Genomic DNA, 22819 nt, shown 5'->3' on the forward strand with positions numbered 1-22819 from the left:
TGTTCTCCTTCATTATTTTCTTCACCCTTGGATTTGTGAAGAATTTTAATATTTTGATTAAGTACTATAACGAGTTGAAATGTTTTAATCAGCTAATATTCTGATTATGATAAATGCATTGTTTACAATGTTATAAAAACATATCATGGTAACATCGTCATGAGCAATCTGAGGCTGCCATAAGTCATTGACTACAACCACTGCTACATTTTTTTAAAACTAATGCATGCTCTATGATTGCAGCTTCCGACTTCTTACACCAGCTTACGACCGAGCCTACAGACTGTTCGGACTTCGTGTGATAGATGATGAACGTGGCATAGTTTACACGAAGCAAGCCATCACTCGTAGTCATATTGACTGGTATAAACTTCGAGTTAGTGCTCGTTCCCGCTCTTCTGTTGATGGAAGCACTGAATATGAGACCATATTCAGTCTCTTCATAAATGTTGCTCCAAATCCTTTTGTTTGAACAATGCTGCCTCTGACACTCCGAAACTGCTTTAATTTTCATAAGGTGTGATAGATAGTTCCCTCTCTTATTTGTTCTATTTCGTGTTTTCATAGAAATTTTTAGAATGCTGGCAATTCGCCAACGTCTTTACACGATGTCCAATGATTTGTGACGCCGTGCGAGTGAGGAGATCAATACTGACGAATGAGAACAACCCGCTATACGAACTTACCAATTCAATTTTGTAAAATATTTTGCCGAAATATTTCGCTTAATATTAGGATTGTAAATATTGCATAAACACCAAGTTTCTTCATTTTCTTCTTCAATAAATATCAATCAGCTCAGTTTGTTTTGGAAAATATGAGGAATGTGAAAGTGATTCTGAAGAGGCGCGAAGACAATAAAAACAACTTAATTTTTGGGTCAACCAGCCAGTCACGCATGTACTAATCTGAGCATGCTCGACGGTTGGTGCATTGTGCTAAACATCAAAAAGCAAAGCTATCTCGCGGCTAGTTCCCTTCACAGGCGATACAGACTTGAATGGCGTTTGGGTTCATGTGCGCGTCATAGACATTGTAAAATTGCTAAGTGAAGCAACAAAACTCGTCATGCTCTTTGCAGTGTCCAAAATTTAATAATATATAATAAAACTATACAGCTATTTTGAATTTCTCAAAATCAGCAAACAAATATTTTAAAAATCTGTCGACGCATTCAGTTTTAATCTTTTTCACAAAGAAAAGAAAATCGATTTGTGCATGAAATATGGACCATCTTCCAAATCAATGTATTGCCCATAATCGCGCAGCTTCCATTTCTTTGATTGTTATTTGAGTCATTTTTATTCCAGTCAGGATTATTCCACTTTGGAGGTGTTCCGTCTGACCTAATCCAACTCCCTTCATGTGCTGAGTCGGGTAGACCGATCCAAACATTTTTTGTAGTTCCATCTAGCACGTTAGACTGAAGTTCTCTGTATTACAATTTCAAATGTAACAGGTAATCGAAAGGATGCGACAATATTTCATAATAATACCAGAGGACAATGAGAAGTCTATGTTATTAGATATATCTCTTGACACAAAAACATACTACGCTACGGAATAGTTCTAGGTGTGCACACGTTAACAAAGCACGGCAGACCCACTGTAGGAGGCACTGCAATCAAGTTTATCGTTCCTTTTCGCGGTAGCTAATACATTATCATGATCGGTTATCATGGTAGCACTTAATTACGTTATAAAAGTTCATCCAAATATACTTTCGAGAGTGATGTACATAAAATATGTAGGCCCTATCTGTTTTCATATGGTAAGAGTATATACCTTCGGCTATCATTGTTTGATAATTCAGAAGCGAGTCTGGAACCTAGAATCTTGCACTTTTCACTTGCATCATCATAAGTAACCATAATACGAAAAAACTTGTACAGCATGTTGTTTGTTGCCAGATACCAACTCCTTGTTTGAGACTCGTACATAGTTTTCTCTACCTTACTCTTTTTTGATGAATTCATTAAAGAAATCTAAAAATTTTATAATTTAGCTTAAAAATAAAAATTACTTTCGTAGAAAAGGTTAAGTTTTAGGATATTATTAAAAATAGCGACACATCTAAGATTGTAGTTACCACATACTAAAATTTTTTTTTGAGGTTGCACCCACATTTTTCGTATATACTTCGGTACAATTGAACACTTCGAATCGGTTTTATCTTCAGAATGGAGTTGGCAATGGCAACTAATTCGTAATCTCAAAACCATAGATTCCCAATGACCAAACAAACAGGGCAATATATGTATGTTACGGTGAATGGCTGGTACTGCAGTTCAATATAACAATATTTATTTCGTCCTAGATGAAGCTGCATCTATAGATTTATATTCCTGGATTATTCGCAGATCTTACCGCGTCTGTTATTTTTAACTCCGTTGATTGTATTCGTCTTTGCATCTCTACTATCTTCAAATTATACTGCGTCTGGAGAACTTCCATATTTGCCTGTTGTCCTGTATTTTCTGCGAAAAATAATTACATTGAACCATAAACATACTTGCATTTCCTAAATTGATTCAGCAGTTTGCTCGGGTTAAGAATATTATTCAGTGACCGTTTGCATTTTATTTGAAAAATACGAATTAGTAAGCGTAGTGGTTGTACGAATAATCTTATATCATTTGATTTTAATGTAAATATATGCACCTGACATGGGTGTGTACTAAAATAATTTGAGAATAAGGAAACAATGGATCTGCAATGCAATAAATTTTGAATAAAAGAAGTGGTCTCACCTTTTGCCGAATTTATTTTCAGTGTTGTAGAATTGTCGGATGCCTGCTTTGTGATCGTTTCAAATCTTTCTTTTGTTTCTATCAATATTTGGATTTGGTCTTTAATCATTACCTCCAACTTTTTGACTCTCTCTTCTTCATCTGTTTGAATGGAGAAAGAATTACGTTTATCCGTATTTCAGATATTGTACATATTATTTTTATTGTCTGATGACTCAAAGAATATGAATGGCGCGGTAGCCATGCATTCATATCATTTAGAAATAGATTTCGGCATAAATTCTACACACGTATAATAAATAATATGTCACACAAATAACCAAAGCATATAAACGATGTTTACCACGATGAGTCAGCAGATTTCTGATGTACAGGTTGATCAATATGATTCCTGCTATCAGGATAATTATTCCGGTGATTAAAAGCTTCTCCCGAAGTTGGTAGTTATCTGTGTAAATAACGCATTCACTTTTGAAGGAAAAAAGTCAAAAATCCTTGTAAAAGGCGATAATCGAAAACTAGTTTTTCATTAGTATTTGCTCAAAGCAAGCCTACACGGCTTTTGAAATATCGAAAGGTATTCAACATAATGATGGACAAATCAGTCGGCCAGAAAAATCTTCATCTATACACAATATTTTCGTCAGAAATGAAATCGGAATACGCAAATGAGGCAATTCGAAACAAACAAAACAAATTTTGCTGTGTTTTTCATATTGTACGTAAACACTATCCATCAAATAGAATTGCATGGTGTCAGGATATTGGTTAATCTTACTCGGCACATGGAATATGAAACCGGACTACGGAAAGAATTTTAGACTCTAAAAGTATAAAACAACCCACCACTTTCGAAGCAACAGCCATGTTTGTAACCGTTGGATTTATATGATTTCCGTCTTCTTGGCATTATCATCAATGGAAGGAATAACTAAAACGTAAATGGAGTATCAGAAAAGTAATAGTTCTCAGACGAAAATTAAACTTATATACATACTGAATACCATTACTAACCTGTAGATAAACGACTAAACAGACCGTAATTCGCCAGCTCCGAAACAAGGTTTGTCGCTCGGGAAGACAGCTTTTTTGTGAAAAAAAGAGAATTTTTGTTGTTTCGTGCTCAGTTCAAATTATGACGTCATTATTGATAACTGTTCCAAAGTAACCTAGAAACGACAACTTCCCTAGTGGCGTTCAAAGATGATCAGTTCGTAGATATTTATTACCGCATTTTCAAAAGTATCGAAATAACAATATATATATATATATATAGTACTCCAACTCTTGCTCTTTGTACAAAGGAATCGTTTGAATATGCAACAGGGGAGTTTTTTAGGGAAGTATGTATGAGGTGTATGCTATGCGAGTCCTTAAATTGCTTCACAACGATATGAAAATTAAAAAATAAATTTCGGTCATATATATATACATTTTTATTTATCAGTTTAATTATGCTATATATATAGAGCGTTATTGAGTCAAAAATGTTATTGACAAACAATTGCCACATATAATTGTCATTTCCCCTGTGTAAATTCGTGATTTTGACTGTTTTTACTTTGCTTCGTAATTCGTACAACATAATTTGTTAGTCATTTATATAATATGTCACTAAATTTGGCTCATTTTTAGTCGGGATCGACAACCGTATAACAAAAGTTTCGCAGGTATATCTTCTAACAATAAGATTTTTTACAAGTGAAATAAGTTACACATTCACATTGATTCATCGGTGAGTGGAGTGGTTAAATATACAAATGGATCTTGTTGGTAAATTATTATTTTTTGGTAATTCATCTCACGCACACATTTTGATTTTGTAAGAATTAATTCAGGAACAATCTACACCACACTTCTGATGTATTTGTTTTAATTTGTAGTTTCTATGGTAGCTTTTTTCATAGTTTTTACTTTTATTTATTTTTAATGATTGCGACACTCGTCTATTTCCACTTCACGACAAGTTTTGGTGATAATCAAGTCAGATCACAATATTCAATGCAGATGAGAGATTACGTATTTAACGCAGCTGAAATAATAGAGTCGGTACTCTTACAAATGGGTACTCTTACATCAAGTTTAATAATTCTAATAAAATTATTATTTAAAGTAATCATTGCACAATTATCCTGTTATTTTCAAATACCACACTTTTACAGTTTCGAACTAGCTGTAGTTCCTCCCTATGCAACCTGAATTTATCTGTGTGAAAACTACCAACCTGTTTATTCTAGTTGTCTGTACTTCCCCAAAATATATCTACCACTCAAAACGGGACTAATGCAGCTCAAATATATGTTTGAAATATTACAGTATTGCCAAAAATAGTGTTAATTTTTAAGGTAAAGATTCAGTCAATCTCTGACTTGGAAACTTTGCATTGTTGTTTGCATCAATGGCTGGATCGTAGAAAATATTATCGTAAAAATTATTGTTGTACCGATTTATAACTAATGCCTACAAACCCACATCACCTGTGCTACAATGTTAGTTGGTTATTAAAATTTGCCTGGTCACACTGCGGAAGTAGTTAATTCATTTAACGTTAATATAATCCAAAACAACGGTTGAATTACGATAAAACTTTCGTCAAAACTCACCGCGAGCGTTGCGCGTGGAATGATGCGCTCATTTGTAGTCTAACCTACAGTACGCGAATTCTTTTCTGCAAGGGGAACACGAAGAGGGCATTTAACTATAATACTCTGAAATATTTTAGTTTTATGGTCTGCATTAAGAACAGTAGTAATACGATATATTGCACAACCAGGCGTCTTTCTCGATGGGTTCTACATGTGGCTGTGCTTTTCCAATTCTACATGTACTCAGAACTAAACAACAACCATTTCATGTCGTGGTGAATTATCGACGTGAAGTAGACCCCAATCTGCTGAACATATTTAAGGTTTTTCTTTCATTTCATAAACAAGGTATAACTAATTTTCAGTTTTAATTTTTTTCAAAACTTAGTTTTCTCACCGATACCGAGAAGTGTACATCAATACGTAATTAATTTTAAGCATAAGTTGATGTATGCCTTATCGCAACAGCTAACCATCAACATTTTTTTTCGCTGCAACCCGAAGTGAGAGTCAGAGTTGTTTGATTAATTGTTTAAATGTATTTTGTTCAATGATTGTTGTTGATTTCTTGGTTTCCTAGTGAAAAATCACCGAGCCGATTTCTTTAACGAATGAGCCATTTTTAAACAAGCACAAATTATTCAGCGGTGTTTGGATATGGCTGTGGCCGGAGGAGAGAATGATGATATTAAAATGTCAATATGATATTTAGCACATATGAATTAAGTTGCGTGAATATGAAAACAAAATCTAGCATATTTGCTAGGTAAATAAAGTTCAAGATTTTCATATAATTACACTGCACACCGCTTCACATAACCCCTTACAGGTTTACGGACTCTATTGATATGTATATGATATCTATTTTTTAAAGTAATCATCAGAACATCTCGATTCTCAAGCTTGATACAACGTCAATCTCATGATTCAAGTTGCACAGTGGCAGAAAATGATATTTTTAGGTTTAGTTAACATAGTGACATTTCTAGAGTGATGAGCAATATAATTAGAATAGAATAAATAGACGAGTCAAACGGCCCTCAATGAGGAATATGCTTAATGTATCGGGTTCGCTCTACAAATGCTGTTACTCAAGACACTGAGTAGTCTTCTGGGTTATGTTTTCTATTTATAACAGATATTAAAGTCATTTGAAATAGTACCACAGTTTTTGTCATTTTTAATATGTAGTAATATTTGTAAATCTGACTAAGGTCTAAAATTCTGGGAATTTGTGATTGAAAATTATGAATGCTGACTCTATTTAAATCAATAAATATAAAACCGACCAATTACTGGAATGTCTTCTTTAACTTTAAAGAAAAAAGCTTTATAGTAAGTACACTCATTGTCATTTTACTTGACTACCACGCGTATTTTCTTGCTTTCAAAATAATATACGGATTTAGCCATGATGTGACGTCACATTATCTTCAAAATTTTATATGTGTCAGACATTGTCCCTGAGCTAATCTGGTGTAACGGCTGGGAGTCTGTTGAGGGGAACGTCTAACACATGGGTGGGCAATTACTTTCCTGAGTGGGCCGGATGCGGATAATAGACTTGATTTCTGGGCCGGAGTATCAAAACTCAATATGATCAAAAACGGCTTATTTGCAAATAACTAGACACAACGATTATTGGGACAGGATGGCATATTACAGCTGCTCAGAGAAAGTTGATAGAAAAAGAAGCTCAGCAGCCAAACTAACGTTTATACTGAAGACAGCATAATGTACCAAGAGGATGGTGCGTCATTCCCGTCGTTTATGAATGAAATTACTGTAACCTGGGATTTCGAAGTGGCGAGTGATATGTTTGTTAAGTCATTGCGCCTCACGGAACGCAAGTCGCATTGAAAGATTTCAAGTGACATGCGTACAGACAGAATAATTTAAGTACTGTAATTCATGTACTAGACCAATGGTTCTCAAACATTTTTCATACCCTCGCCATCAAACTGTACTTTTTACGTTATCATCGGCCCCCAAAACTACAACAAAATATCAAGTTACGGACAAGTTTATTGCAAATCAATTAAGAAATAGACTGATCTCGGTGCATGCTGTTTTTAATAAGATGAATGAATTTCACTAAGGTTTTTTGATATTTGAAGACATTTTAGTCAGGTACAATCCTAAATCATCAATCCTTGATTTGATCCCTTTTCTACCAAATATGATGTTAGAAATGGAAGAATCAACAGTAGTTCTACTTCGTCAAAAATGCCAGATGACTTGCGCAAACTATATTTTCAGTACATTACAGTCGTCGCGATAACGCCATTCCTTAAAATTGCCGGCTTTTTCAGCGATGATGACTTTTCTGTTGCGCAAAATATTCAGTCCATGGCCGATACGAGTATTAAAATTGTCTCGCCATATTAATTTAATTATTTTCAATGTAAATCGTCGCTGCAACGAGGTGCAATAAAATGAAAGTATTACTATTCTGAAATGCTACAACCCGCGTACGTAAAATACGCGATTTACTGCCTGATTATGTTGAGAACTGATTTGAATTTTTGCGATTTTGGTAATTTGTTTAATTTGAGCCGCTCAAGAATAGTTTTAAGATATCACCGTTTGCAAGATCCTAAGGTCGGCCATAAATCAAATGAGTACAATTTTATTACGATAAAGTAAAAGCATTACAATTCTAACCTAATGCGGTAATCTGGCGCCTTACAAACAAAATGTTTTGGAACCGCTAATTTACCACGTCTAAAATAGGAATTGATGATGTTTTCCGTTATATTTTATATATGTACGTATATTGTGACACCGCCTCGTACTCACAATATTCACTTTCTCATTTTCAGTCGGAAATTGGATTTGCGGATTCAATCCTTAGTTTGTATTTGGCGTTCGTTTGCATCAATAGAAGGTTTGTTGATTGCTCTTATTGTCAAATTATTAACTATTTCGTTTCCAATAATTTCAACATGATCGGGTGTCCATAGGAACGCAATTTGTATTTCTTGTTTTGTTAACACCAAGTCATAGGTGCTAATTTCTCAATTAATATGTTGTTCAATTCTGAATAGTTGAGAAGCGATGGAAGGGCATTGAGACAATCCGTTATTATTAATAAGCCTTGTTGTTGCGATCCACATGAGACAACTTAGTACTGTATTGCATATATGTATGTGAGGAGACAAAACGATGTAATTTTAATTTTTATCAACATCGTCTAGATTTAAGATACCAAATACATAAAAAAATTTCCGTTCGTCTTCTACTTGTAGACTTGGTATATACTACCAAGTTCACAATCTCGATCTAGTCCATATTCAATTTCAAGTAAAAGTGCATTTCATGCCTCTGGAAGCATTCCATAGAAGCCATGAATAAACAGTATATCTCAGGAATTGATTTTCCTACTTCGGCAATGCTTATTACAAACTTTTCATAGTCACATTGGAGATGTAGCAATATCTATATCGAATTCTGAGTTTCTAACGCTCTGTCCACGCTCTTTGGCCAAAAAAGGTAATGGCGTATGAGTCTGGATTGGCTTTGATGTCCAGATATTTCAAGTGCGTAATTCATTTTTTTTTAACGCGAAGCGGATTTACCGATTGCTTGGCTAAAATGTTATTGCTTTTGAAGTGAAAATGTTTTCTTCTCCCTCTACTTGACTAGAGGTTACCCATCCAAGAACAACCGATGAATTCTTAGGAAAACATGAGTTTTTCATGCATAAGGTGAGAACAAAAATGAAAATGAAGCTCGAAATCACGACAGATCATGGGGAAACACTTTTAAACAGAATACAGGGTTCAATTCAAGTTTGACACTGTTCGTTCTTGAGTAGCTTATCCAGATAAGTTATACCTTAATGACAGAGCACATCCTGTGTCATACTCCTTCAAGGCATTTTCTGTCTATTCTGTTGAAAATCAGTGTTTCTGGTCGACAGTGGATACCACTTATACCACATAACATCATTGACTACTTTTTGCTAAAAGATATTCACAACGTTCAGGTAAATCATAGAAAGGATCCGAGACCACTTTAGGATTACTGGACCGCTCCAATGTTCCAATGAATAAAAATGGTCGAATTAGAGACTCATTAGTACTGTAGTGCCTCGTTTTTTAGACTGCTAAATTCAAATAAAATTTACACATTAGCAGTCTCAAGCTTTCAATGTTTTGTCACAAGGTCTCCTTTTTACGACAGGGTTTTCTAAGCAGTGGTACTGTTACCAGAGGGTGAGATAATTCCGAATCGTTAAGTGTGTCTAAAAATACACGACCACCAAATTAATGGTACTGCGGAAACGACAACAACAAAAATCACTGAGCGTTGTGTTTTAATCGAGGCGCTGTGTATACTTATGTAATTTATTTTTTATTTTTTGCAAATTTACTAATTTTTATTACTGCGTCATGTTAGTGTCATATATATACACCCAACTAATAAAAACAAAGCAGTGGTTTTTGATATTTCGGTAATATAGACAGGGTGATGCAGAAATAACTCCCACATTTCAACAACTACCCACAAATGGCAGCTTTCAGCCTATCAATAGCTGTTGGAATTGGTCGGTGCTTGTACACACTCACCCTTAAGAAAACCCAACAGAAAATACTGATAAGGTAAAGGCCAAACGAACTTGCTGGCCTTCCCATATCACCACGCAAAGACGTCATATGGATTGGAATGTGTCCTCGCAAAACATCTATTGATTGTTTGCCGTACAGAAAGCTGGCTAATCCTGTTGAAACCACACCTTGGCATTTTCTCTGAGATTCTTGAGTTTTGGCATATTGCAGCATCTGCACATAACGAGATGAAGGAAGTGAAACCGCTTATTCCTCTTCCTCAAAAGAGTACGACCCTCAAATTACGAAACTCGCAACTGCGCACTGCACTATTAATGCCTCGCTATGACGATGTCTTTTAAATATTTTCTGTTAGTAAATACAGCATTCTACTATAGATGCATCGCGTTTACCTGTCCAGGCAATATTCATACACCAAAGATTTTCATAAATTTATAATAAATCACTTGTTATTGAAATCGCTAGAAAACTGAAGACAAAATGGCAGACCATTACCAACATAATTTCCCTTAAACTAGATGAACATCTGCCATAGCATCGCCAGAGTAAGGAACTAAAATGTGTTTTTTGCGTCACCTGTATCTGCTGATGTCAAAAATGCTTCACACTTCAGTTTCAATTTTGAATACTCTGCAACGCCTAATTCTATTTTTAACAAAAATTCGGTAAAACTCTTTTATGCCCTGTGGCATGTTAACAATCATTTCATGTATGGTCCAAATATAAAAGTCAGTACACAAGCCGGGAACTGCTTCCATGATTGGCACACAATTGTTAATCTTTTGAATGAGTTGGATGAAAAAAAATCATCATGCTCTGACAATATTCCTATCAAACTTATAAAAATAGCTAGGTATTCCATGGCACCTGTTTTAATAAATTTGATTAATGTTAGCTTTATGGTAGGTATTTTCGCGGATAGTCTAAAACTTGCCAAAGTTGTTCCATTGTATAAAAAGGGTAAAAGGGATGACTTGAATATTTATCGTCCAATATCTTTACTATCTCAATTTGCAAAAGTCATTGAAAAAGCCGTGTATAAAAGACTGACTGACTTTTTGATACATATATTTTTAAAATTATCAGTACCTCCCAATTTGGTTTCCGAAATGCACATTCTACAGAACTTGGGGTAGTCAAACTAAAAGAATCGATTTTGAAAAATTTATCAGATAATAAAGTAACCTGTGGTGTTTTTCTAGATTATAGATAAAAGCATTCAATACGGTTGACCACAATATTTTATTATACAAATTGTCCCATTACGGCATACGTGGATTACCACTTAATCTAATTAAATCTTATTTAACAAGGCGCCAACAATTCATTGAATCAAATGGTTATAATATTCCCTTCAATTTGTATCATGTGGCTACATCAAGGACCTTTCTACTGCCAGTGCGTTTGATACCACGCTATTCGCTGATGTTACAGCTCTGCTCGACTCTGCCACAAATATTGTCGGTCTCCAACAAAATTAGAAGTTGGCACAATTAGTTTAGAGTGGACAAGTACTATAAAATATTTGGGAATAGCCTTGAATGAAAAATTTACATGGAAAAATCACATAGATTACCTTTCAAAAAAAAACTTTCTTAATCACTTGTAATACTATATAAATTAAGGAGATTTATTAATCTTGAAATTTTTAAAATAGTTTATAATAGCCTGGCCTTTTCGCATCTTCGATATGGTATATTATGTTGGGGTAACGCCATGCGACAAAAACTCCTTGCAGTTTCACAAAATAAGATGATTAGATAGATGTATGATGTACAGAGAGTCATCTAGATTCTAGACAAATACGTATTAATAATGCAATGCTGTATCATTGCTGTGGATTTCTTCAATTGAAGGAAATCTACATAATTTATGTGAAGTAGGAAAATGTATGTATCGTTATGAAAATTTACTGCTGCCAGAGTATTTTCAAAACTTTTTTGTCAAAATTTCAAATATTCACACACATGAGACGAGGAGTATATTAATTAAACAAATTGTATTTCACCCCTCGATATCAATCTTCAGTCAGTCATGAAGAAATCGCTGGAATGCGTGTTTCCCAAAATTGTTTGATCGCAAATTAAAACGGCATTTATTAGCCGAATATAATGTGATACAATAATGTGCAAATCTCAGTGTATGCTTTCATATTCATAAAATGGATAGAAATATCGAAACTTCTGTTACGCTAAACAGATGAGGAAATAAAACAATAATTTTTGCTTCTAAGTTAACGTGATAGTTTTCACAAAGCTGTGTGATCATTGTATTCGAATTTTCAGTGGTTCACAGGTAAGCGAGTTACTGGCCTACCTTCGATCCAGACAAATAAATATCTAAATAAAGATAGCTGTAACCAATAAACCTTAACTCTACCCCACACAGATACATTTCACTAAACCAAATAATTAAGTCAAATTCATCGGAACCACCCTGTATTATAACAGTTCAGTTGCGAATGGTACGATCTGTTACCCGATCTCTATGCTATGTTAATATTTTATGTGCTTCATACTATATTTAATAACAAGTAAAAAAGGATCAAACAGGACAAATGAAAAACGGGCTTCAGATCATTCAGAAATATTTTTAAATTTATTTTATCAAATTAGAGTTCTCGCACAAATCAGGATGAGCCGTTCATTTATGTCCGAACAGATACCGACCGACTCTCAGAGACTTCGGTGACACCCAAGCTTTTCGGAGAATACCTGAGCATCCACACGACAAAATACAACTTACATATTGAAATATAGTGTTCAATTATCTAATCAGGCTGCAGAAATTAACGGAGCAACACCCGACTTGCTTCAACTTCTGTAACTCTGCCAACTCTTGATAGGTTCGTATGATTCTATGTCTTTTATGTATTGCCCGACGAAGGTTCTGGTTAACTTTTGTATCATCTGTCGATATGATTTAGGTGTACTCATCTGTCCTGCAGTGTCCATAACTTTTTATAATATTCATAATAGTTTTCTGTGTGTGTCATCGCGGCGGCGATAAAGATGAACGACTTGTGCTTTGCATCGCAATCCCATTTTCTGGTGTCAGACTTCCAGTTCCTCGACTTCTCTTCCTTGGACGTATTGCCATTGGTACTTTAAAATTACGGCAATTTGAAATCATCAACAATGTTTGCTTTCTTATTTTACTGAAATGAAAATGAAATAATAATGATCTTTCAAATGTCAAAAAAATTGGCGAAAGTGATATGTGAGCAGAGAAGTTATTAAAGTCGGTGTTTTTTTAAGTTTTGTCTTCCATGTAAAACACATATTTATTATTACCTGGATGAGAGATTGTATATAACCGGATTCATGCATTCAGAAAATCGGAGACAAGTGTACTCCACCATTCCAAAAACCCAGTCGACGTTCCTCATATACTGCGTCGTGTGCACTGTATTCGTGGTGTAAAAATGATAAACTGCAACAGAAACTACAGTCAATTAATTTAAAAATGAAACGTTACAGAATATCTTAAAAAAAAATGTAATCATAATCTAAACCGGTTTGCCTCCGTGACCAAGGACTGCCAGATCTCTGTGTTAAAATTGCTCAACTATAAAGTGAATTTCGTGGATTGCGATTGGTAATACGAAAATTAAATCTTACCGATGTGAGGTACATATCCCAATAAAAAGCTTGCTACGATCAATGTGAGTTGTGCTAATGCTTGTCGGTCTTTACGCAATCGCTTGTCGATTGCCCCGTTGAGCTGCATTGCTAGAGAACACATATAAAATATAAACATATTGCAATCTTTATGTCGAAAGCTTGACCTAATTTTACTCGTTTTTTATATTCTTTTGTCATAATATACGTGAAGTGTGGCCAATACTTGTAATATTATACCTCAAGCAGTTTTCCCTATCATGACATTGTATAATAAATACTCGGATTTGTTTACAGGATTATACCAATACTGAGTACAGTTTCGTTTGACAACTTGTGTTCTACAAAATAATACCAGAACGGAGGAAATAATTAGAAATAAAAGTTCGGTATAATTTTGGATAATCTAATTCGAAGAAAATACCAAAATGAGACGCACAGGAAAGAGAGAAGGACACGTTACAAGAAATATAACAATAAAAGTATTATGGATATATTAACCTCTTGGCGTTTGAGCGATGTGTCTTAAACGAATTCTTCGTCGTTTCCATAATAAGATGCTTATAGTAATAGATATGACGGTGACGCATACAATAGGGGCATAAAAGAATATTGGATATCCAACATAAGCGTATATTTTGAAAGATGGAATCCTGTAAGAGAAAAGATAAGGTTTATAATGAACTTTCTATTGTTTCTACAAGCCACAATGATTGATGCACGATCGATATAAAAACGCAACTCCATATAACGCGAGATTTCAGGGGCTGCTTGTATAGGGCCTTGTTCGGAGTGAAAAGCATGAATATAAATTGTATATGAGATATGATATGATGAATGCACTTACAAACTTTGGAGCAGATTCAACCTCGCTTTCGTTAGATATTGCGTAACATACGAAAGTGTCTATCAGACAGACAAACGAACAGACAGACAGACAAACAAATACCTATTAACATACTTACCGATCAAGATCGATAAGTAATTATTGTATTTATTGACTAAAACCACATCAATTTGCAGCAAAAACAAAGTGTGTTTAACGGATCGGAATCTTTTCTCGACTTTTTAAATGTCTTTGCAAATGCGACTCCATTTACTGTTATTTTGAGAAGTAGAGTTCTAACCTTACCATGATATAAGTAAAGAACATGCCGGCCAGGCTCCGCCAGCTTTGGGAGCATTCCTGATTTTTTCGACGATTCCGCAAAACATGAAGAATGGAATGAAGCCGATAAAAAATGAAATCGCCCACAACGAAGATACCGTGATCTGTAAAATAGTTTTTTGTTTTTATTAAAGATATGACAGGTGATAAAACTCTTTTTTTTCAATTAGCCTTTCGTTTGAAATCAAAATATCAAGCTTTAAAAAATATATATATGTTTTCTGGATACCGCTTTATTTCTAAATCTTGTTCTATTAATAAGAACAGAAGTTTACATATTTTTACCTATTTTACATTTACTTTATTTATCAGTGTGAATCCAGAGTCTTCGTATTAATTAGGTTTCCCTTTCATTAAATTGTTCATCTATTTTGAGTTATTGTTTGGAATTTTAGGTTTCGAGTAGTGGTGAAACACTTACACTCTGGGATACGAGTGTAGATTGCAAAAATGGTAACACTGAACGTTGAAACAAACTTTGATTATAAAATTCAGCTGAATACCCTAATAACAAGCAAATTTCTGCCTTCAATAATTCGTTATTTTATTATTCAAAATCGTTGTATTTCATTTTGTTGGGTGTGTAGTTCTAATCCCATAAATATGTCATGTACTTATATAAAGACAATGCATCTTAGCTACCTTAACGCAGCCTATCATCCTAACGTAGCATTTAAAAACAAAAGCTTACACAAACGCCAGAGAAAAATTACCAAATCATGCGTAAATATATATGGACCTTGGTAGAATAGCGAAAATACCTGGGCCGTGGTTTCATCGATATCTAAATATTTATCTTATCGGTAGTGCAAAAATGAAAAAAATCACAAAATAGCTGATGAACATAACAAAGGTCCTGTCAAACTTCATACGAGTATTTACAAGTTACGAGTATTTAAATATTTAACAACGAATCAAAAAACGCGGCTTAACAATTAGCGTATTCGTTAAGGTAACATTTCTCAAACTGAACTTCATAACCAGGATTCAAAATCGAAAAGCTAGTGTTTACTTGACAAAAATAAAAGAAAGTACTAACATATATATGAAGTTGTATCAATTTAAGTAACGTATTTCTTTGTAAATGCGAAAACCTTCAATCACTCAATCATCAATAATTTTTCAAATAATATACATTTACTTTTGGTATGTCACAGTATCTGATGGTTCAAATATAAGAGATTTTTTTAAATTTAATAACAATTATAAGTTCACTTTATTAATAATACAGGCTAACAAGGGCGTAGCCAGAAATTTTCAAAGAGGGGGGGGGTTCTGAAATTTTTTTTTTTGCCAAGTCAGATCGAAACAGCTAGCGGGTCCGATCGAACGCTAGACCAGTGCTCTTCAACCGGGTATACGGTATATCCAAGTGTATACCAGACCATAAGTTGGGTATACAACTGATAAAGGGTATACGAAGGGTGTACAGCCTAGGTCAGGGATTCTAAACTCTAATATAATAAACTATAAAATATTCAAGCGGTGGCAACAATGCAAACGCGGCGCACATGAAATATAAAATGTCATGAATGCTGAGAAACTACGTGAGCACATTATTATATCACAAAATATATAGATAATGCGGTCTATCTGGTTTGGTGATTTCGGCTGCCATTCATTTTGTTTGATTTACGTTGAACATTATTCGTGTTGCCGCTGAGGCCGTCAGTCGAATTTAAAACTTGCGGACATTAGCCTATTAGATTGAATGATGATATTGCAGTACAATATGTGCTTAAAATTTCATGTATATTTAGGCCTTGAATAAACATTGGTATGTAAGGTATACAAAGTTCTTGAAAAATTGTAAAAGGTATACCACGATAAAAAAAAAGGTGGTGCCGACCCCCAAACCCCCCCTGGCTACGCCACTGCAGCCTTATAATAATACGGCTTAATAATACCGTTTGCACCCCGAAATAATTTGCTATAAATACCATCGTTTTGATAGTATGCATGTTGTACATTTTTTGGAATTAGGAAATGGTGAAATTATCATTATTTTTGATAATTGTTTATTCTAAGTCGATTATTGCCAAGGCAAGAAATATCAGGCCACAAGTTCTAGTCTACCTTTACAATGAGCAGAAGAGCAACATATAACTTTAATTTTGACTCAGGGATGTCATTAGAAACCGGTTAAGACAAGCAACCCGGTAATTATTAGGTTTAGCAATATGAAAGAAAAGAAAACTTACCTTGGCATGACAGGCATTAATTTTACCAAAAGCATGAGGCCATCTGACAGATATCAATCGTAGTAGAGAAAACGTTGTAATATGAGCAGCTGTCACCACCGATGTCCACTGATCAATTCCGAAGAAGAACTAAATTAAAACAATCATATTTAAACATTCAATTTTAATCATACTATACAACTAAATTCCGTGGCACTAAGAGTTGATATCGCAGTCAGTCAGAAAATATTTCCATGACACGAAAAGTTTCTCAATGTTCATGTTCAGGCATTTGAGGGTAATATAATTTACAAACATTAAACAAAATTAAATAATACGAAATTGATACGAGAGGTTTCCCGCATTCCATAATACAATTGCAAACTTTTCAGACTCTGATATCAACCATTTTAATTATTGTTACAGACAATTTAGATTTCAAACTATTTCAAATATGAATACCTCTTAAATCTCTTAGAAGTATCGCTGATTACTGATTTAACTAAATTCGTAGTTTCACGGATATGCTTGGAAATACCTTGCAAAATAATCTCGGAATGTGCCAAGTTTCGTAACCCCAGGTTCTCCGGTATATGAATATTGGACTGAATAATGCAGACAGGAAATCAGATACACATAGACTCATGAGAAATATATTGAAGGTAGATCTGAAAGATGTAATATTTAATGCGTATATTGGATGAAAAGATCACATATGTGGAATATTCAAGGTATTTGCGACAACAAAATCAATTGTTTTGAAGGTCTTTATTACGCCTAATATTGAATTAAACATCGAACATAGCGATTTTAGCGATCGTGTTTTTTGTAGAGAGGTTATAAACCATAATCAGTTGATTTCAAATTAAGAACTTATTTCTGACCTCAAAATTTTATGCCGGTCTACATCCTCTACATCGGTTGCATAAAAATTTCAACCTCAGGAAAAACTTCGGTGAAACGGTAGTACATATTAAGAAGAAGAACGAGAATATCGGTCAGAGAACGAAGACTTATCGATCGAAAGTTAGGGGATCACCCAAAACAGCGCTCTTACTCCATAGTGACACCTTGTGTCTCATCACTAATTAATTAATAACTCGCTAATTATACGACATAATTCGCCCAAAATCAATAGGCTTCTGGTCCGAGATAAGATTAATGCACATGCAAAATCTGGAGCAGATCCAATCTGCTTTCGTGAGATATCGCGTGCATCTAACAGACAGACAGACAAACAGACAAATACCTATCAATATACTTACCGATTAAAATCGATAAGTAATAAAACCGGAAAGTCAGTAAATATTCTTCAAATGGTCAATAATAGAAACTGATGTGATCGACAAATTATACAACATTGATGATCCAAGTACTCGAATAATAGTCTACCTAGAGTGCTTCTTTGATTTTTAATCAATATTTTTCTTGAGAAATATTTTTATTAGGATGGAAATGGAAAATACAAAAATCACTTGATTTTCAGAGTAACTCATAATACAGCACGACTTCATCCTCAGTGTATTCATTAGTTTAATCTGTTTTTGATACATGAAAGAAACAAGTCCAAGTAATCTGAGTGAAATTTATCGGATTAGTTCTTCAGCAAAAACATGGATTTGAATATAAATAACCTATTAACCATCGCGAGTCATCATGTAATCATGGGCCCATAATAAAACCATTCCGTCAATTATTTTATATTACATATATATTTCATATAAGTAATATGAAAAATCTTGGTTTGAAGAAAAAAAACTACAACAGTTTAACAGTTACAACAGTTTTTACTCACTTTCGTAACTTGGTTCTGGCGATGACAAAAAATGTGACAGCATTTGCAAATAATCCGAAGACAAATAATATTGAAAGAATAAATGTGAAAATGTAGGCTTGGTACGGATAAAATGGTAGCATTCTGAAGAAAAACAAAACAGAGTAGTATAAAAAACAAGTTCTAAAGGAGGTAGCAGGAAAAGCAAAGCATTAGGTGACTTACGTTCTGTGGTGTCTCGTTCGATTGAATTCGAAGTCCATTGTGGCTGAAAAGATCTTCGTAAAAAAATAAGCCAATTTATTGTTCAACTGTTTCAATAACGCCGTATCATTTTATTAGCTCACAAATATTTAATTTTTTTCTATATCTGTATGTAGGGGTGGGCAAAATCGAATATTTTATTTTTAACGAATACCGAACAGTCGAATAACTAATATATTTTTATACACAACAGGAGGTCTACAACGTCGGTCGATACTCCCTTTGGAAATTAATAAAGACATTGAAAAATCAGTTACAAAGCGTTTTTTTACTGGTTAATTTCGTCATAATCGCTGATTGTTTTTGTCACCGTGACCGTTTTTGCGGCGATATATAATCTATAATACCGCCCTTTCGGTTATTTGCAAGTATTAATTCTTTCGGGTCGGCGGACATCGACGTTTATATTTCGGGTTTACCCGTGCGTTCACGTCGGCAACAGCTGTTAAAATCATTAAGGATTGATGTAAAAACCCAAATTAATATTATTCTCATTTTTATCATTTGCGTTGGCTTTCATATTACTTATCAACGTTTGTAAATTTACCGTCACAATATTAAGCGAACGGTAATATTATTATCGATACCGGGATGTAGATATTTATTAAGACAACACCGTAATTAACTTTGCTATGCTTTTCTATGGTGTATATGTTACTTTACAGATAAACCTCGCAAAGCTGCGATTGCGTCAATCCCGAATGTTGTTTTAAAATGGTGACTAAATAATTCGACAATAAAGGCATTTCTGCGTGGCCATATGATGAGATGACGTTAATAAACAGCGCTTCTTGAATAATAATTTACATATGCGACCCTAATGCTGAAAAAAATTGCGCTTTTTTACTTTTGTGCCTGGCGCTAATTATAACTAACTCTCTTGACAATTTTGATAATGTCACGCCCTATTTATTAGTGCAAAAATGCTCAAAATATAACGAATGTAATCATTTCCGACGATAAAACAATTCGTAAACGAGACAGTGCGCGTTGTTACATCGAAATTCACGATTGATTTTACGCCATACTCCTGTTCACGATTTCTACACTCCACCCGCCATGCATGCCCGAGTAAAATGTTTACACTTTCGAAACATTATTTGGTCAAGAATGAAAGGGATCACCAAAGAATTATTTGAAAGTACATTAAAAGATCTATGTCCTGCCATTTCTTTTCTGGTCATAGCTTGTTCGTGTTATACTATGTATGGTTTCACGCAAAAGTTAATTCAACTTTTAATTTTCGTTAAACAAATTTATGTTTGGTTCATGCATGAAACGGCTAATCACGTGCCGCCAATCATACGGAGTTTAAAATCTGGAATATTTATTTTAAATTCCTCATCTGATTCAACGTTTCTAAATTTAGGGAACGGTGTCGGTACCTCGTTGTGCAACATATGGAATTGAAATGAAAGATCGAAACGCAAAGAAAACAAATAACACCACAACGCAAAGACGATTTTTCAAATTTGTCGCTTTTGTCTGTTAGCGAGCGTTGTAGGTGAATTCTCGCGCAATTCACGATCGGTTCAGAGACGTTCTGTGTCCAAGTGAAGCGACGCAGATCACGTGGTACCCGATATTCGAATAGTAAAATGCCATTCGAATAATTTAATATTCGATTCGCTATTCGTTATTCGAATATTTTGCCCAGCCCTACTTGTATGTAATATAGGCATGGTTGCCATATCGTGCTTATTTCTAAGATCTGTGCTTATTTTCTGGGCCGCGTCTTATAAAGTAACAATGTGCTTATTTCTAAGAAAAGTACTTATTTTAGAGTTGCGTGCTTATTTTGTCTTAGAAACGTGGATGAATCGCTCTTGTTTTGCGTACAAAGCAATTTAGACAACTAGTAAGCGTAACAATAACTACTACTATTGCGACAATGAGCAAGGGGGAAATCAGTGCCCACAATACTACCACAAAACATAATAAGCATTGCGGGAAACCAAAGTATGAAGACTTTAGATCAGGGTTCGGCCACCTGCGGGCCATATCCGACCCGCGGACAAAAATAATCTGGCCCGCAATGCTTCACTGAAACTGATACCTACGGATCGTTAATATGTTGTTCTTGTTCTTCATTATTAGTTCTTTCCCCCATCGTTATCAAAAAATCGCTTTTGTTTTCAATTACCGAACCAAAATGAAATTTTCCGTGCTGAGAAAGGATTAGTGACAGGCTACCCATTTAGAAAATGTTCTAATTTTGGTTTTATTCAGCATTTCACCTGATGTCAAAAAGGTATCAAGCATAATGCAACAAATAGTGTTAGCCTACATTAAATGTTATTTGTAAATATTTTGCATAGTGAGACGACTTAAGTCCACGTGTTGTCGCAGTGTTCGCTCACTAATTAAAGTCTAGAACTTCAATTTCTAATCTGTATAAATAATGTGGTTCATCAGCCAACCGTTCAGTTTTCAACTTTCTCGAAAAAATATGTGCTTCCCTGCCAAGATTTGTAACACTTGATTATGGCCCGTGAGCGACAAAAAGTTGCCTCTGCTTTAGAGATTGCGTGTGGCAGTGACTCCATAGCTTTTTGCAATTTCGGAGCTGCGTACAACCGTGTTCGAAGCGACTTCTAATGATCAAAATTGGAAGACTCGTGTATGATCTCCTTCTTGACGCCCGTGCTTATTTTTGGCTCTGGGTAGATGGCAACCCTGAATATAGGTCACTCTTCATTATAGCAGAGGTCTGCTCCTCAATTAAAAGATATCTGAAATGAAATCTTCGTCTATGAGAAATTTTCTAACGCTGGGGGTTATAGACTCATACTCTGAATACGTACACATATATTGAAACTTTGAACCTTTATAATAGAAAAATTTCAATACGACCTCTAAATAATTTGTAAAATTAACCTGAAATTAGGTGTACTTAAACCAGCTACTCACAACTTCGACTTCTACGTACATGTACATATTGCTATTATTCCTTACAATAAAGCATACAAAGCTTAAACACTGTTGATGCAACTGAAATGTCAGCAAGATAGGTTTATCTAAATCCGACTAAAAGAAATAATTATAAATTGTGAAAAAAATCATGCCGCACTGTGTACAATGACAAAAATGACCGCCTGCGGGCAAAAACACCACAAAAACCCATTAATTCTTAGCTGTAACCAAATTTTCGTATGGCTTTCTTATAGTTGTTGTACTCTACTACTGTACTCGGTTATTCCGCTAAATATTTTTAAAAAGATTGATTGATAAAACTACAACACCTATGAAATACTTCATTTACATAATCTTTATTTCTGAAGCTAAAATATGTAAAATGTTGTTCACTGAATTCGGATCTCTACAAAAGTACTAGATCTTGCTATATCCCAGTACTTTCCGTAAATATTTATATAAGGGTTCTTTTAAGCTTAATTCCCGATCGTTGCGAGCAACCGGATAATTATAGTTCGGTCACCGCAAAATGTTGTAAATCAAGGACGATGCGCAAAATCACGGATAGACTTCCGCGGAAATCTAAATAATTATGGCTCGCAGTGCTCAATAATACCATTGTTCGCAATTAAAATCTTTTATCTGGAATTAAATAATAAATTTAATTAAGTTAGTCCTTAAGACCTGACATTTCTGTACAAAGTACCTCAATTAATCTTAAAAATAACACTCTCACTGAAATTAAACACGATTTGTCCATGTATTCCCATGTTTGACAATGCTGACAAAAATTGTAAAATACTTTGATTTATAAATATACCGTTCAAATACTTTCCTAAAAACCAGATTTTTAATAAATCATCAAAAGCAAGGATACTCATCTGCATTAGACACGATGAAAAATAATGATAATTTTGAAGAGGATTTGAATTGTTCACTAATTTCACGCCAACCGAACTATTCTTCAAATTGATATTCTACTATGTTATGATAT

The 22819-nt window shown here is 34.4% G+C and overlaps 3 protein-coding genes across 4 annotated transcripts in view; 1 reads left to right on the plus strand and 2 right to left on the minus strand.

Annotated features, from left to right (window-relative positions):
- LOC120343965 (hemicentin-1-like) overlaps positions 1-801 on the plus strand; it is a 67915-nt gene extending 67114 nt beyond the window's left edge. Inside the window, exon 108 of the mRNA XM_039413016.2 lies at positions 244-801. Coding sequence (XP_039268950.2) covers positions 244-472 — 229 coding nt within the window. The 3' untranslated portion in view covers positions 473-801. The remainder of the gene's footprint in view (positions 1-243) is intronic.
- A 92-nt stretch (positions 802-893) lies between these two features.
- Positions 894-3949, minus strand: LOC120343966 (uncharacterized). The gene is made up of 7 exons (XM_039413019.2): positions 3765-3949; positions 3597-3681; positions 3094-3198; positions 2751-2891; positions 2368-2477; positions 1786-1985; positions 894-1433 (listed from the first exon to the last, which is right to left on the minus strand). The coding sequence occupies exons 2-7, from the start codon at positions 3664-3666 to the stop codon at positions 1181-1183; spliced, it is 879 nt and encodes a 292-aa protein (XP_039268953.2). The 5' UTR covers positions 3667-3681; positions 3765-3949; the 3' UTR covers positions 894-1180.
- A 7566-nt stretch (positions 3950-11515) lies between these two features.
- On the minus strand, positions 11516-21888 carry LOC120344953 (growth hormone secretagogue receptor type 1-like). 2 transcript variants are annotated; one of them, XM_039414297.2, is made up of 9 exons: positions 18874-21888; positions 18670-18792; positions 17413-17542; positions 16896-17024; positions 14659-14798; positions 14028-14179; positions 13527-13637; positions 13200-13350; positions 11516-13063 (listed from the first exon to the last, which is right to left on the minus strand). In XM_039414297.2, the coding sequence occupies exons 1-9, from the start codon at positions 18909-18911 to the stop codon at positions 12898-12900; spliced, it is 1140 nt and encodes a 379-aa protein (XP_039270231.1). In that variant the 5' UTR covers positions 18912-21888; the 3' UTR covers positions 11516-12897. The 2 variants fall into 2 exon arrangements, with proteins under 2 accessions (XP_039270231.1, XP_039270232.1); XM_039414298.2 differs by having other exon boundaries at positions 13200-13338; positions 18874-21884.
- Positions 21889-22819: the final 931 nt, after the last annotated feature.

The sequence above is a fragment of the Styela clava genome, chromosome 5 (genome assembly GCF_964204865.1).
Source record: "Styela clava chromosome 5, kaStyClav1.hap1.2, whole genome shotgun sequence".
Taxonomy (NCBI): Eukaryota; Metazoa; Chordata; class Ascidiacea; order Stolidobranchia; family Styelidae; genus Styela; species Styela clava.

Bases quoted from the DNA above. Each gene is read 5' to 3' on its own strand.
- LOC120344953 (XM_039414297.2), bottom strand. From the start codon at position 18,911: ATGGACTTCGAATTCAATCGAACGAGACACCACAGAAC. The intron at 17,025-17,412 runs GTATTTCCAAGC...GTTTTAATTTAG, and splicing joins TTCCGAGATTATTTTGCAAG to TTCTTCTTCGGAATTGATCA. The intron at 13,351-13,526 runs GTAAGATTTAAT...AATTGACTGTAG, and splicing joins GGGATATGTACCTCACATCG to TTTCTGTTGCAGTTTATCAT.
- LOC120343966 (XM_039413019.2), bottom strand. From the start codon at position 3,666: ATGATAATGCCAAGAAGACGGAAATCATATAAATCCAACGGTTACAAA. The intron at 3,199-3,596 runs GTGGGTTGTTTT...TTATTTACACAG, and splicing joins TGGCTGTTGCTTCGAAAGTG to ATAACTACCAACTTCGGGAG. The intron at 2,478-2,750 runs GTGAGACCACTT...TATTTTTCGCAG, and splicing joins GAAAATAAATTCGGCAAAAG to AAAATACAGGACAACAGGCA.